Here is a 17,325-nt window from a genome sequence, read left to right as displayed (position 1 = left end):
TATATTCCATGTGACTCGTGAGCAGTGGAAATTCTCTCCGGGTCATTATTAATGATAACAGTTGATTTAATATACTTTGGCTTTATTTCATGCTAGACTTATGATGCTGCTCTGTGGTTTAAAATTTTGATAAGGTGCTGTTTGGTGCTGTTAGTCAACATTATACTCTTCTTTAATTGAAATTCATTAATTATAGTGACATCATTCAGTTAAACTGTACTCATCCAAGTAATTTTGCTTAAACCATATTTTTGATTCACTGTGATTACTGTGAATTTCAAACATATCAGATGGGACCCTTATACCAAAACACACTTTTAATTATTATTCTAGTTTTGTCATTGGTTAAAAATCGGTAATTTTAAGAAGTTATTATTATAACAGTACTACATTTAAAATCTTTTGTGTGCTTTCTTTTAAGGCCTCATTTGCTCCTTTATGAGACACTACATTTTATAATTAGTCATGATACTACTGCAGGTTAATTCTGAGGTGATTTTTTACTGTCTTGCGTATGTGTTTGAAATCATGTCATTTGTTTTTCCTCCCTTGTGAATTTCTTTCATTTTTTTTCTTCATCACTCTTGTCATTCCCCCCTCTACATTGACAAGGTTATTTAAAAATTCAGATTTCCTCTTTGTTTCTGTTTATTAGAAATTAGTCCACTAATTTAATCAAGAAAAGTATTAGTAGTTCTGCCTTGCTTTGGGAATTTGCTTGAGAATTCCCCCCCCCACTCTTTCCACTTCAAGAACATGTTTTTTGATACAACATACTAGGTTTTAAATACTAAAGGTTTTGGTAATTCCCCTATCATCTCCATTTTAAAAGATAATTCTCAACAGTTACTTCAAAGACTTTAAATGATATTGCAGCAGTGACTAATCTTTATAGTTTGAAAGATCTCTTCATTTATATATTGTTTGGGATGTAACCTAGTTTGACTTTTCATTTTCCATAAGTGCTCCCAAGAGCAGTATTTCACTTGTGTCTTAGCTTAGTTGACCAGTTAGACAATTTATAAGGTACTCTGATGTCTTCTGATGTTTCTGTTTTTGCTGATTCCCCCTATAGACAAATAAGAGAATTTCATTCTTAAAATCATGGATTTTATCAGTTTTTTTGTGCTTAGCTTTTATGCTTTTTTATATGTTATTGCAGTAGACACTAAGAATTTTTTTATAGTTTTTATATCTGTACACAAATACTCGAAAGGACTTATTTAATAAAAGCTACTTTGTTTCCAGTGAATCAAATTATGTTGCCATTAAAGTTTTTGCTCTATAGTCAGATTATGCCCAGATTTTTATTTTCCCTCAATATGTTGAATAAAACTTAAGCATGCACTGGTTTGGGAATCAATAGTTCTACCTGGACATATATATATATATATATATATATATATAAATAAAAATACATATAAATATATAAATATATATATATATAAAATAGTAAATCTCTTTGGGTCGCATCTGCAAAATGACATTTTGAGCCCTTCCAGTTCTAGATTTCTGTGATTCTGTTTTTGTAAAACAAATAGATGAATACCATAAGAGTAAATTAAATGTTTCTTTTTAAATATACTTCTGAATGGATTTGTGTTGTAATAAGAAAATATTGAAAAGACTCCAGTATTAGTAATCATAGTATTAATTATTTAGAATTTAAGTGATAATTACTATTTTTCTGTATATGGAGTAAATCTCACTGGGTTCATATAAAAATGTATACATTATACATTTTCAGATAAAATACTTTACAATGGAAAGCACATTCATAATGTGTAATTATTTTGTGTTCGACTCCTCTTACTGAAGAGATTAAATCTGCCAAATTAAAAAAAGGGCTTATTAAAATATTGGGAGTTCCCTTTAATACTTTGCCTAGATGCTTGCTACTCTATACCAAATAGTGCTTTGTAAAGATTTGTTTTTCTAAAAGATGTTTATAATTGAAAATGTGTTCATTCCATTCCCTTCTCTTCCCATTCCTTTGTTCTTGCTTCTTTTCCTTCATTCTTTTCTTAATATTATTTCAATTCACAAAGCTCCTGTGGAGACCATATGGTTTCTTTGATTTAATTTAACTTTGGGTGGCATTTAATTGTGTTATCACCCCGTCATAATTAATTTCTATTTGTAGTCCATTGAGGAAATTCCCAGTTAGGTGCCTTTATTATACATTTGATTATTATCTACAGTTAAAATCGATTCACTTATTCTTTTTTCTTTTTAGAAAAGCAAATCAACTAACTCTTCATCATTTTACAAAAGGTTGATTTATTCTATTATCATTCCTACCTCTTTTAGTCTATCCAGTTTTAGTTTATTTGCCTAAATTTTGTAATTCTGAGCTAGATGTAATAAATAATTGATATGCAATTAAAATATAATTTGAATACAGGCTTTATAAGCAAATTGACCTAGTTTTGAATACTAGTTTTAGAGTTTGCTTTTGATCCTGTAGCTTTCCCTCTCTGTAGCTCATGTTCCTCATTTGCAAAATGATGGTTAAATAAGAATTGTTTTATATATATTCTATGTATTTATGTACAAAAGTATATATAAATTATATATCTCTGTGTATGTAGTCTTACAAAAGAACACTGTTGATTTGAGTGTGTGGTACATATCCTTTTCTACTCAGCTTATTTTACTCAGTAATTTTTTTCTGTGATAATATTATACAGTATTATACTATTCTTGTTTTTGTGGTTAATACATCTTACTTGTAATTTAAAAACCAAATTTTCTTTTTATTGGCAGTGATGTTGTATAGGTTGCATCTTAAATGAAAATTCTTAACTTTCTTGTCCGTAAATATAGCTATATTGAAATGTGCCTTTTATGCAAGAACAGGCAAATTCTCCCTTTGAAGCTTTTTGAGCCTGAGGATAGGAGAGCAGAATAACAGTCTTTTGACAACTTTTTATTTCTTCATTGGAAATCAGGCTGCTGCTTATATTTTTTCCTTTCTGGAATCAGAACTGGTAAATTATATTATTCAAGATATAAATAGGATGAGGGACTCTTCTATGTATTCTTACATAAGAACAAGCTTAATTAGTTATGTGCAAGACATATGAAAAAGGTTGAAAAACCTAAACATAACTGATGATATAAACAAATTAAAATTTTGAATTTTGGGTAGGAGTACTCAATTGTGTGTTTTACCTAAATTAATTTGTAATTTTGACTCAGCCCCCATATAAATGTTAAAAGCCTTTTAAAAAAATCCTAGACAAGTTGATTCTCTTGTTCTTATGGAGAAATAAAACCATCCAGAAATATTGTGAAAAAAAAAATTGCAATGACAGTAGACCAATCATACAGATATTAAAACATTTTATAAAGTTTTTGTAATTAGAAAAATTACTGGCATATGATTATAAAGATTAATGGAACAGAATGAAAATTCTGAAATAGACCAAAATACACACAGAAATTTTAGTGAATGCTAGAAAGGTCCCTGTCTTCATCTGCTCAGGCTGCTGTTACGAACAGTCCATAAACTGAGTGGCTTATAAATAACAATTTTATTTCTAACTATTCTGGGACTTCAGAGTCAACAAGGCCCTAGAAAATTCTGGATAGGGCCCTCTTGCTATGTCCTTACATAATAAAAGATATCAAGGAATCTCTGGAGCCTCTATTATGAGGGCACTAAACCCATGAGGATTCTGCCCTCCTGACCTCATCACCTCTCAAAGTCCCCACCTTCTGATATCATTACCTAAGAGATTATGATATCAACATGAATGTGAGGGAGACAGAAACTTTAAGATCACAGCAGTCATGTATCAAATCATTGGTGAGGGTGGGGGAACACTATTGCAAACATATTGAGACAGCTAGCCACCTGAACAAAAGTAAAGTTGGAACCATACTTTTTAGTGTATAGCATGATTTAAAAAATAACTATAGTAGTGAAATCATAAATATACTAAGGGAAAAATGTATGTGGATGAAATGTGGGGAATTTTGGAAATGTCAATCTTGTAATCAAAATTTACAGGCCATAAAAGGAAAGCTTGAGTTTGACTTTATGAATCTCTGTATAGCAAAAATTATTTTCTTTTTTAAAAGATTGAATGATTTTTTTAAAAAGATTTATTCATTCATGTAAACAAGAGCTGAGACGCGGGGGGCGGGTGAGAGGACTCACCAGAGACAGAGCGGGGAACAGAATAGGCAGACTGATTGAAACACACTGTTGAAGGGAGCAGCAGTTGAGGCAGGAGAGTTCTGCCTCGCCACGTGGGCTCCTCCCTGGCCGGCCAGGGATTGAACCCTTGCTGCAGAGGCCACGGACTGCTTCATAGTGTGGTGCTTAACTCCTTGCGCCACCAGTATAGTTTTTACAGAGCAAAAGTTATTTTTGGCCCTCCCCAGTGGCACAGCGGGTTGAGTGCAGCACTGTGAAGCTGTCTGCAGCTTTGTTGTGTTTTGCCACTTTGGCAATAAAGGAATTAGAAACAGCATTTCACTATTAAGAAGTCCATGGAAATTGTTTATTTCATATAAAAAAAATCTTTTAAATTTAGTGTTGTTGAGCCTGATTGCAGTAGGCTGTACAACTAGCCAACTATATAAATTTAGAACAACCCACAGTAATAGTGTCTCCAAATAGAAATAACTATATCTGAGTGGTAAAATTTTAAATTTATATTGTGTTCTGTTTTCCCAATCACAAATAACAGACCTATTCAGTAACATCTTTTTTTATTTTTATTTTTTTTAACTACCAGGTAGTTTTGGATGTTGGTTGTGGAACTGGAATTCTTTCTATGTTTGCTGCTAAAGCAGGTGCAAAGAAGGTTCTTGGAGTTGATCAGTCTGAAATACTTTACCAGGCGATGGATATCATAAGGTAGATGCATTTTAAGGCTGGTAAAATATTTTTTGTATATTTGATGGCTACTTAACAGGTTTTCTTGTCTTTAATAGCTCTCTAATGCAAACTCAAGACTTGTTTTTTATTAAAAATTCATTTAAGAATAACAGGATTTTAAATTGGATTGAACTCACCATGTTTGATCTATGAATAATCTTCACCATTTTCATTGAAGAGAGTTATTTTTACCTAATTTTCTGATTTTCTAATTATGGCTATAAATATAATAATGAAATTATAAATCACTGGTATATAAGGAAATATTATTAGTCTATACAAAACTGAGCATGTCAGTAATACTTTCTTTAGCAAATGGCATTAAGACTAAAGCGTAGAGGTTATCTGTTCTTTTATTTTTTGACATCAGCTCTTGTTCCTCCTTGATAGCAAAATAAATAATAAAGTGGCTATAAAGATGAAGTGGATTTAATTCATCCCCTAAAACTTAATTTTATTCAATAAAAATATCTCTTCTCTTTGAGAAGTTAGGCTAATCAGTCAGTGGTTGATTATACAGTTGGTTTATGTCCTAGAAAGGAGACCTTTCTTTGAACTTGAGTTTTTAGAACTAGATTTCTTTAGCTGTGTGCTTAACAAAAGCACCTTATGTTTGAACTTAGGAGTTATTTCCAGAATAATTAATGGGAGGCTTTTCAGTGATTCTTAAATTGTTTTCCTACCTATTCTTAAAATTGATTAAAGTTGGTCTTTCCTAATGATTAAAAAATTTGAATATGATTATGTATGTAACATGTTTAAAGCTTCAAATTTTATCCCTTAATGTAGAAATACAGTGTTGTAGTTAAGAGTACATGTTCAAATCAATCTTGGGTTTGAGTCCACATTCTACCATTTAGCAGGTGTTTGAATTTTGTTTAAATTTTATCTTACCTCTTTGAAATCTTATTTGTTTCACTGTCAAAATCAAAGTAATAATGGCTACATCATGTGGCTATGAGTAAAGTGAGTTGTAAATAAGACACACATATGAATCACTTTGGCATATTGCCTGGCACATAGTAAGTATTCAAATGTTAGCCACTGTGCTAATATCAATGAAAAAATTATCTTGTTTAGATTTTTCATAGATAAAGGTAAACTTTATGGTTCTGATTGTCTTATTGGAAAAGATAGGCAGGCAGGCGATCAGTTCTATAATCTAGTGAAGTGTTTTTTTACTTCTTAATACTCCGGTAAGAACACATCACCTTTTTGGATATTCCATAAAGTGTATCCTTACATGCTTGTGCATTGCCATCCAAAAATGAGATTGTTTAGAAGAATTATCAAAAAATTTTTGATTGATAATAAGATGACATTTCTGCTGGAAGTTCTACTGCTTTGACAGACCATGTCCAGTTATGTGTTTTTCGGTACTCATTCGCCTCCCTTGGATTCTACTCTCAATTTAAAACTTTTCTGTCATTAGTCAATGAAAACAGCTCTTCTGATTAGCAGGCTTTGTGTTGTCTTTAGCCCTTTGAGGCTTCCTTCTTTGTCAGAAATCAATACACAGCAGAATTAATCTTCACTGTTGCACTATTTATAATAGCTAAGTTATTGAAACAATTGAAGTGCCCAAGGAAGGTGAGGGAATTAAGAAGATGAGGTATATATACACAATGGAACACTATTCTGCAGTAAAAAAAGATGAACTCTTGTCATTTGCAAAACATGGATAGAAGTGGAGGGGATTATGCTAAGTAAAATAAGTCAGAAAGAGAAAGACAAAGACAAATATCTAATGGTTTTACTTACATATGTAATATTGGAAAACAAAACAAAGTATCTGTTCAAACCAAACCAATAACAAATTCTAGAAATCTGTCTATAGAATTAAGGCTTGAGAGGGGTATGGGGAGGGTGGCTAGCAAGTGTGGAGGGGGCCAAATGGACTATGGTGGAGGATTATGAGTATATTGGTGGTGGGTGTGGTGCATAGTACCCACCTCACCTGATGGGTTCCTATATGTCTGAATCACCTACAGTGTTGTAAACCAATCTTACTTCAATGAATTTTTTTTTAAATCTAAAATTTTTAATTAAAAAAATTCTATAAAAATTTAGAAGCTTACATCTATAAAAAACACTTTAAATTCTAAAAGATGGATACTTGTAAAATATGTATTTTGGTATTCCTTTAAATATATTCAACTTAACAGTTTTTTTATTGTACTCAATGATAAAATAATTTTACCTCTGTTGAAGAAAGAGACCTAACATACATACATTTGGGGTTATATATAATGTAGATTTGAGAGAGAGAGAGAATGAGCTAGAGAGAGGAAGAGAGAAAGCTATTGATAGATCTACTTAAGGAGGTCAGGTTTGTGATTCTGAGGTTGCAGACATGAATAAAGTAGATAGGGGATAAAATTTTCAGAGATGTTGTAATAGCAGGGATAACTGCATCTCTTAAGTGATGAATGAAAGAAATGAGAGATTTTTTCTCACTCTTGCTGTCATAATTTGAACTCTGCAATGAAATACCATTTCAAAAACATAAGCTAACCTAAGGATAGCAAAGCTATTCAGTTGCCAGACAATTGTATGCTGTGTTCACCCTCAGGCAGCAGAGACAACTTGTAGTATTTTTACCGCTTCTCTCACTGCTTTTGGTTTCTTTTGCCTCAGCCATGGACTAGCTCATTTTTCAGACTTTTGGATGTTACTGCAGAAGAGTTTTCAGGAGAAGGTCAATTCATCATGCTACTACAATGCAATACTTCTAAGTATGACTAAAGATGCGATCTTTTCCATTGACGGTGTCTAGAATAATATTAAAAATGAAATATTAAGAAAAGTCTAGAGAACACTTTGATCACAAAATACATGAGGGTAATATCTTTAAATAATGAATGTGTCTTTAGATTTTGTTTCTGAATTCAAAAGAAATAGCATATAAGATCAAATGAAGAAAATTTTGAACTGCTGATGAGGCTAAAATGGTTTTTTCAAAAAAGCTATTTTGCTGCTCAAAGCCCTGGAATTCTGTTGAAGGTAAAGAAGGTGATCAAGATACCTGACAAAGAAGCTAAACTCATGTCTTTTCCCCACCCCCAGTGACTCCTTAATTTCCTGTCTACTCAGTGGTCCTTTTTTTTGGAGAGGGGAATCCAGGAGCTCAGTAATTCACTAGAATAACTCACATAGGTCAATATAAAATTGTATTCACAGGTAAGATTTGTTACATGAAGAAACAGAGTCTAGGAACAAGAAGGAAAAAGAATGCCCATGTTATTTTTCATGGGATTTACATATGTCTGTCACCTGTCTGGAATGGTTTAGCATCCTTGGCTTTTCTTTACATTTCTGAATAGACTAGGTTGTTTAATAAAGGCATCTATGTCCGTTTTCTCTCTGAGGAGAGGGGAGGAGGACCTGGTCTGGTTACCATTCCATTAAATTGTCCCTTTAGAAACTTGAATTTTGTGTAACTCTTGACTCCAGGGGTTAGTGTTGCATAGAATGACTTTTAACTCCACAGTAATCATCTCTGATAATATGTAGAGTGCAGGATTCTTCACAGGTTCACCAATATGATTTAATTCCTCTTCTCCTCCTGTTACCAGAATTTTTTGTTTTTGGTTTTGTTTTTTTGTTTTTGTAGTCATCTTCTGGATTCTCCATGCATTTATCATGGATTTTATATAACTTTGTTGTCATTTCTGTATGCTTGGGGAACAAAAGAGAAGTATGTATGCTTGGGTGCCTATTGAACTAAAAGCAAAAAAGTATTACACCTGCATATTTTTATATCAGGGAAATTAGTCCCTCCTCACCCCTCAATGCTTTCCCCCTATATGCTTAAAAAAAAAAAAATAGCTGTTGTTATCCATGTATTCTTGGTGAACTTTATAATCTTGTCAGTAACTTTAAGTTCTACATACTTGAGAAGGTGCTCAGTGTGTAGAACTCTCATGGCTTTTTATGGTTTTTGTACATCTATCTTCCTACCAAACCACATCTTTATGTAAATCATAATGGGACGATGTACACAAATTTGAGCCTTTTTCTCATTGTGTTTTAATAAAATCTAGACCCCTTAGCATCACCTCTGCCTCCCAACTTCGTTACTACATACTCCCCTTGTTGCTCTGATCATACTAAACTACTTAAGGTACTTCACATTTGCCACTTTCTCTCATATACACACACACAGGCCATTTGTGTACACAGAGAGTACCCTTCCTTAACCCCATAATGATACACATCCATCTTTCTAAGCTCAGATGCACTCAGTTAAGGACTCATGAGGTCCCATTGTACCCTATCTACTCTGTTTAATGTTGTGTTTGCCTTAGACCATGTTCTTCAGTGCATGGACTATGTCTTTTATCTCCATATGCCCAGTGCAAGATAATTGTGATCATGTCCCTATATCATAGGGAAAAATTAAATTGCTAATTTTAATATAGGAAAGTACTAGTTGTTCTAACAAAATTTTCCTTTAGAAAAATAATTTCAGTGTTGATTGGATTTTTTTTAAAAAAACTGTTTTGTTTTAAATATTCCTACTGGAGTGTCATATAAATTAAAGCTATGCTAGTTCTTTCACAGGTATATTTAGAATGGAATTCATTTTTTTTACTCTAAAGTGAAATATAGTGAGTAGCCACTTGAGAAGAGTAATGTATATATATTTTTTCATAAATTGGCGCATCAGCTAGTGATTAAAATGAACAGTGTCAGGAAAGAAGTTATCTGGATGCTATCTTTTTAATATAGAATTACTGGAAATTATGTGTCTTTTTTTTCTGTGTATTCCTTAAAATCTTAGTCTTCTCTGTTATATTCCTATTTGAGCAAGTAATTACTGATGCAAGTAGGATTATGACTTGTAGCAGACAGTAAACATCCTGAGCAGATGGCCTCTTACAAAACACATCTTGTTTCAGCATAAGCATTCTAAAGATAATTCTAGACAATAGGAGCATTTTGCTCTTTTATGAAGCTTGCTTTTTGTTTTCTTTGAAGTGTTTGTAATTGTTAAAGCCTTCATAAATATTTCAGTAAACAGTAAGCAACTATAGCAATTTCATTAATACCTCTGAAAAAGTTCAAATATGATACAAGCATCTTTTTGTAACTTTCGTGTAAAAGATCACATACTAAAAAACTGCATAAAATCTAAACAGTATTTTATAATACAAGTTAAGTGCGCATAAATAACAAGAAATAGGACCTCCCTGGTGGCACAGGGGTTGAAGACAGCGCTATCAAGCTGTTGCCTGCCACTGCAACACAAATTCAATTCCCCGGCCAGTCAGTGAGCAATCCATATGGCACAACAGACCTCTCCGGTAGTGCGCGCTGCTCCCCTCAGCAGTGTATCTCAGTTGATCTGCCTGTTCTGTTCCCCACTCTCTCTGGTGAATCCTCTCACCACCCCACCACACCTCTGGCCTGTGCCCCAGTTCTTGTATGCATAAATGGATAAGTCTTTTTAAAAAAAATCAAAAAACAAGAAATAGAACTTTGCCAGCACTTCAGAATGCCCACCTCTATTTGCCCTTTCTTAGCATGGTGTTCTTCCTGTCTTATTCCGGTAACTACCCTCTTGTCTTTCATTTTATTGCTTTGCATTTTAAGTATTTCCTTCTAATTGTCTTCACTCTAACACATTACATAAAACATAGAGACACAATGACGTTATTGGTATGTATTCTTGATAAAATTCTGATTTCAAGCTGAAGTTTTAAATATTGTTTAGTATATTGCTATATTTAGCAAAACATTCTTTGGGCATTCATGGAGTAACCAAAAAGTAATTATGTCACCCAGAGTATAAAACAGCTTTAAACATACTTTTGAGCTCCACCAAACAATATGAATAGTTGCCAAGAAATTATGTAATTGGACTAGCTTTCATAATCTGTTCAACATACTAATTTAATTCAATATGATAATTTTCAGACTAAATAAACTTGAAGATACTGTTATACTAATCAAAGGAAAGATTGAAGAAGTTCATCTTCCTATAGAAAAAGTGGATGTTATTATATCTGAGTGGATGGTAAGTGTTTACAGAGAAAAATAGTTTTATTGTTTAAAAACAAAGAAGGTTTTTTCTTCATTTAATTTTATTTGTTGTGTGACTGAATGGTAACATTTTAAAAATAGCTACAATATTTTTTTAATATTGGTTTATTCTGAAATAGGACTTATTTATAGGCCAGTCACTGACTTTTAAAAAAGAAACTAAATTAGCTTTTAACTTTTAAATCATGGTAAATAGTTATTATCGTTCTGCTTTCTAAATGTTTAGAGATCTAAATATGTTTTCCTGTAAGTCTTTGAGACCTAGTAAAGACTTACAAGCATTATTTCACCAAAATTAAGAAGTTTCCATTCTGCTATCATAATAAATCTATCTTTTTGACCTGGTTGTATCCTTTATCACATAAAATAGTATTACTGCATTATTAAAATAATAAAATTAAAGTAAGTTCTGTGACTTATAATTTGCTGTTAAAATCAAAAGCTAAGTCATAATATTCATTTATTTAAAGTATATAAAAAGTAAATTTAATGGTATTTGACTTACTGATGTTCCAATTCAGTAAAGATAAGGTAAGTTGTGTTTTTACATGGACATATATTTTTTAACTATTTGGAAATTTTTAAACTTATTTTTAAAAATCTATATTTGATTGCATATATTTTCATTAAATTATAAAATTTTTTGAAAAGTGTTGGGTTTTGCTCTAAAATTATGAACTTAAATTTAGTAAAAATTCTAGCAAAGAAGCAGGAGTTTCAGGGAGCTCTTGAAATGTTCAGATTTAATTTAGTTCCAATCTAAAGCCAGTGTCTGTCACTATTGTTGGCAGTCACTTTTTTAAAATGTGAAATGGGGTGTGTGTGGGGGGGGGGTATTGCTTGAGTTACTAGCTTTGAACAGTTCTCAATCACAATATTACTCTTCTTTTTATATGAAAGAGCTTTCATTGATACTGATTTTTTTTTTAATAAATTGAGTGAGAAGCTACAAACTTAGTTATCTATAATTAAATATTCAACATCTCTTTAAAGGCCATAAAAAAGATATTTTAGAGAAAGCACATTTGAGGCATTAACTTGACAAGTTTTAAATAATTTATGACTAATTTTAGCCAACATTGTCCTTGTTTCTTTAGGGACTATTTTATCCTTTTTGGAAGATGCATCTTTTAAATTTCTCCAAATTAGATTTTATTTCTTTTTTTTTTTTTTTTAAGATTTATTTATTTATTTATACATACAGGCACTGGGTACAGTCAGAAGCGCGGGAGGGTGAGAGAATTCACCAGAGCCAGAGCGGGGAGCAGAGCAGGCAGAAGGGCCGAAGTACACTGCTGAGGGGAGCAGCGGGGCAGCAGGAGAGGTCTGCGCGCCATGTGGGACCCTCCTCCGGTGGCCGGGGAGCAGCCGGGGATCGAACCTGTGCTGCAGAGGCTGCGGGCAGCTCGCAACCCAGCGCTCAACCGCTGCGCCATTGGGGAGGCCCCAAATTAGATTTTATAGGCAAACTAAAAGGCAGACTATTTACTAAACTTGTTGTCACCCAATTGAGCATTTTAATATAGCTGATTAAAACTAATTCAGTAGTTCTTGCCCTGCCTAGCAGAATTATACTTCTGGATATTAATGTTCTAGAATTTTGGTTTCAAGATATGAAAGATAATCTAGAAGTATTAACGTGCAATTGAAATCTTTGAGTCAGGATGGTAGCAAAAGAAATTTTGTTGGATTGAGTTAATTTTGCCACATTTATGATGTGAACTTTATTGAAAGGTGTGCTGGTCTTGAGCTCAGATCTATTTTAGATACCCTTTTCCTGCTTTCTCTTCTGTATCGAAGGAGGATTAACTGCAGGCTGCCTCCTAGATGGGGTGTAGGAAATTCAATGGGAAACTCAAATGAGAGTTTTAAGGAAGGGAGAGACCAGGGCATTTCTTCTCTTCATTTCACACGTTGCCTTTGGTAGTGTTACTGGCAGAAACTTTCTTTTGTGACTCCTGTTTCCACTGCTAGGCTGTAATAGTACTGCTAGGCTGTAATACTATTCTCTGTACAGCCCCGGCCTCAGGATTTTGTAGCACGACCTCTTTCCTTTGTCTCTAGCCTAGAATGGTTGATTCTTCTTGGTATTGCTAATGTCCAGTTGTCTCGCTCCTCTCTTGATAATTTCTCATATCATTTGTCCTGTGTGTAACCAACTTCCTGTATTATTTCTCCACTATTTTCATAGTTTATGGTTTCTGTTCTCTTAGTTAGACTCAAATTGATTTGAAGGGCACCTTTAATTTTGGAGGTTCAATCAGGTATGTTCTCTGCCTTTATCAAGAAGTCATTGTTGGGCCTCCCCGGTGGCGCAGCGGTAGAGCGCTGGGTTGCGAAGCTGCCCGCGGCCTCTGCGGTGCCGGTTCAATCCCCGGCTGCTCCCCGGCCACCGGAGGAGGGTCCCACATGGCGCGCAGACCTCTCCTGCCGCCCGCTGCTCCCCTCAGCAGTGTGCTTCAGTCCTTCTGCCTGCTCTGCCCCTCGCTCTGGCTCTGGTGAATTCTCTCACCCTCCCGACTTCTGACTGTACCCAGTGCATGTATAAACAAAACAAACAAGCAAACAAATAAATAAAGAAAAACATGCCTCTATTAAAAAAAAAAAAAAAGAAGTCATTGTTACACAGACAGTATTAAGTCACTGGAACCTGTGATGGATTGAGCCAGTTGTTTGGTGCTAAGGTACTTTCAGAATCCCTTCACTAAAAGACATTTCATTGTATCCAAGAAGTGATAACTAAGAACTTTCTGTCTTCCTCTTCACAAGGGTATAACTTAGGAGTTTATATTACCTTAGTGCCTTTCTTTGTAAGCATCAGTGGAACTGAAGTCTAGCACATTGTGTTCAGTGCTCTCTGTGGAATCTTACACACTGCAGTTCATGGCAGTTACTCTAAGGCAGTCAGCTCTGTATGGCCTTACGAAATTTGCATTAAGCTTTCAAGTAGAGTTATACTAAACTTTTGAGTCGCCTTTCTGAATTGGCATTATTATTTACACTAGTTTCTAAATCCTCTAAGTCCACTTCTAACTTTGGTACTTCTAAGATTTCTGTGCTGAGAAACTGGAAAATTCCAATTTCATAATTAAACAAGAAGCAAGTATGCTTTCTAAAATATATCCAGCATATTTCAAACATTCCTACTTTAGCTGAAACACTGGACAGTTGGTAAATAACTGGCTTTTAAATCTATTGTTAAGCCATGTTTTAGCCTTAAAGCCACAGTGAAACCATGCCATTTCAGCCAACAGCATTTTAAAATTAAAATATTGCTTAGACGTCTTTTGCTTTTTTTTCTTTTACATATAACATAGTAAGGATGCAAAAATCCAGAATAACCCAAGTTTCAGCTACAGCTATGTTTTTTTTTTCTTTTTAAAAGTATTTTCAACAAGGAAAAACAAAAAAGAATATACCCAAAGGAATTGGACACAGATGTTTAATGGACTTGGAATCCAATATGGCATTGTAGGCATCGTATATTGCAGACATGAACATCTATTTTCTTCTACTGTGGTCCACTAACTGTTCTGTGGCTTAATCTTGATATGTAGATATGTTTTTAAGTCTACATTTGCATGTGAACTTTGCATTTATTTTGGAAGGTGTTCTTAGGTATATTTTCAGATTTAGACTTGGCTTTAATTTCACATTTTTTAATTTTATTGAATGGAACTTCTATTTTATAAAATTGTTATCAGTTTAATAGAATGAGTGTAATTTCTACAAGATGTTAACATTTATAACTGTGAGTATCTGTTGTCATTTTTCACATTTTACGTTACCAGAATAATCCTTCTTTATGATTTGTTATTTCTGATTACATAATGAAACTAATCAAAGTAAGCATCCTACTAGCCAAATTGACTTATTTTGGTGTTGCTGTTTTCCAACTGTTTTCAGCATCACCTTGCAAACATTGATAAAATCTCTCATTGTGTGATACAGTTCCCAGCATAATTCTTACTTGCACCTAAGTTATTTTCTGTCATCATGACCAGAAAATAAAATTGCACATTAGGTGAACTTCATGTTTCATTGTCATGATCATTCATGATATGCATTCAGATTATCTAAGGCCTTTGTAATTTTTCTGTCTTATTTTTCACTTAAGTGACATGAAACTTTTTCTTGACTCTCATTATTCTTGGATTTGTTCTAGAAACATACAAATTAACTTTCCCATCCCATCTTCACCTACGCAGGTGTATCTGTAATGTACCTGCATGCACATGACCACACCCACAATGTTGGAGTGTCTTTGTTTTTATTACTCTTTATTATTGATAAATGGTTTTTCAGGATTTCATAGCTTTTATCACATAGAAAACATGTCTCTGACCTATCAGTAGTCCAGAAACTGAGCGTGAAGCTTTTCATAGTTCCCATTTTAAACTGGTAGTTGTTGAAAAATTTCTGTCATTTTTTAGTTTGCCATTTCAGCCAACTGCCATTAGGATAGTCTGCCTTTCATGGTCTGTTTTCTTCCCTTAAGTGATAAAATGATAGTTTAGTAGGTTAGATAAGATGGATTAATTTTAGAGTCAGGGAAGATATACGGGATTAGCAACACAAATTTTCAACTATATAGTTGGGTTTTTTGCCTTTCTTTGATAAGAAATCTGCTATGGCTTGAATTTCAGGATTTAAAAAAAACATGTTTTTCCTTTTTTATACATATTAATATGAAATTTTAAGCTAACTGAACTTTAATATAGTTTTGTTTACATAAAATATTTTCTGAAAAAATAGTCTCATATGTCCAATGGTTCAAGATAAACAAACGTCATATTTCCATCTAACTATATATTGGTTGCCATTTTTCCCCCTTCCATTTCATTTTCCTTTGTTGTTCCACTAAAGAAAAGGCGTCTTTTCATGATAGGATTTCTCATAATAACCCCAAATAATAAACATTAAAAAATCATTTTTTAAAAATAACAAATGTTAAAATCAAAAATAGCAAAAATATGTAAATTGTAAAAATTGTTTTTTTCATGACATTTACTGTTGTCTCAGTGTCTTGTTTAATTCTGCAGTCATCTTTTCTTTAGCATATTTTTGGTAGAATTTGTTTCCCCTTTAATGGAAGTTACTAATGATTTGTAAGAGCAGAGTATGGGTTAGCACATTGCTTTATTGATATTTTTAGTATTTTGCCTTCCCTGTCAGCCAAACCCCTAGTAGTCCTGCAAGACTTGTTTCAAGCCTCACCTCTACGAAACTTTCCTTTTCTGCCCCTTGAATATAAATGTTAAGTGCTGAGGATGCTCTGCACTTTAGTTTGTTTCCATTACTGCTTTTTACAGGATATTATATCTTTTTCATCTATCTTTTTCAATTCTCCTGACACCGGCAACCAGAATGGTCAGATTCTATGACAGATTATTCAGTAAAAAGTAGAAATATACTTGAAGGAAAGAATGTTAATACATGGGGAGAACATTCTTAGGGCTTTCTCCTTAGTTGATGAACCCTTTGTAAAAGCAAAAGACCCTATTTCCATAGCTAGCATTCACTAATTGACCCTGTCTATAATTAGTGCAAAAGAATATAAAAATCAACTGATGGATGTGGATTGTTTGGGTTGTAAATATTTTTAGGTTTTTTTTCTTAATATTGACTGAATTTAAATGTACTATGTGTTTCAAGCAAAATAGGCAATACTGATCATGCCTAGTTTACATAAAGTAATCACATTTCACAGTCATAGTTTGTGAGTGTTATAAATATTAACAGGGAGATATCGTATTTGAACAGTGAAAGGAAGTTGTGGTTTGTAAGAGTATTTTTTAATAGATGTGCTGATATCTAAATTAAGAATAAAATGAGAGTAAAAAGAATAAAAATATAAGCATAGGCCCCTTATATATAATTATATTTTTATGATGTTTTGTGTTTGTTCTTATCTGTACTGTTAACTACCACCCCATCTCTCCTAATTTTAATTTTAATACTTGTTTAAATTAGATTTCAGATCACATTCTGCAACCTTTTTATTTCTTACTCTAATAAGGAGAAATTTTGGAATAGTAGGCTATTGGTGTCTATGGGGAAAATTTAATGTTGAGAAATTATACAATAAGCAATGCTCTTGTCAGCCAGTAATGTAAGAAATAAATCTTTTTTGTTTTAGGTCATTACTTGAGTGTTTCTTTTTAACTACAGGACAATCTAGCTTGTTTTTGATGGATTCATAATTATTAGTTGTATTTGTTGGCTGTGCATCACTTGTCAGCTCACTTTTTTTGGGTATGATTTGACAAATAGACAGTCTTAATATTTAGTTTATCAAATTCATCAACTTCCTTTATGGTTTGAGTCTTTTGTATCTTTATTAATAAATCTTTTTATGATTACCATTACATATTTGTAATCTCCATCTT

General features: G+C 33.1%; 1 protein-coding gene across 2 annotated transcripts in view; it reads left to right on the top strand.

Moving 5' to 3' along the window:
* PRMT3 (protein arginine methyltransferase 3) overlaps nucleotides 1-17,325 on the top strand; it is a gene marked incomplete at both ends in the record, with an annotated part of 77,467 nt that overhangs the window by 16,725 nt on the left and 43,417 nt on the right. For both annotated transcript variants that reach the window (XM_084255240.1, XM_084255239.1), the window contains 2 exons: nucleotides 4,749-4,870; nucleotides 10,811-10,910. In XM_084255240.1, coding sequence (XP_084111366.1) covers nucleotides 4,749-4,870; nucleotides 10,811-10,910 — 222 coding nt within the window. The remainder of the gene's footprint in view (nucleotides 1-4,748; nucleotides 4,871-10,810; nucleotides 10,911-17,325) is intronic.

This window comes from Talpa europaea (genome assembly GCF_964194135.1).
Source record: "Talpa europaea genome assembly, chromosome: 1".
Taxonomy (NCBI): Eukaryota; Metazoa; Chordata; class Mammalia; order Eulipotyphla; family Talpidae; genus Talpa; species Talpa europaea.
This window is presented reverse-complemented; position numbering and strand designations above follow the sequence as displayed.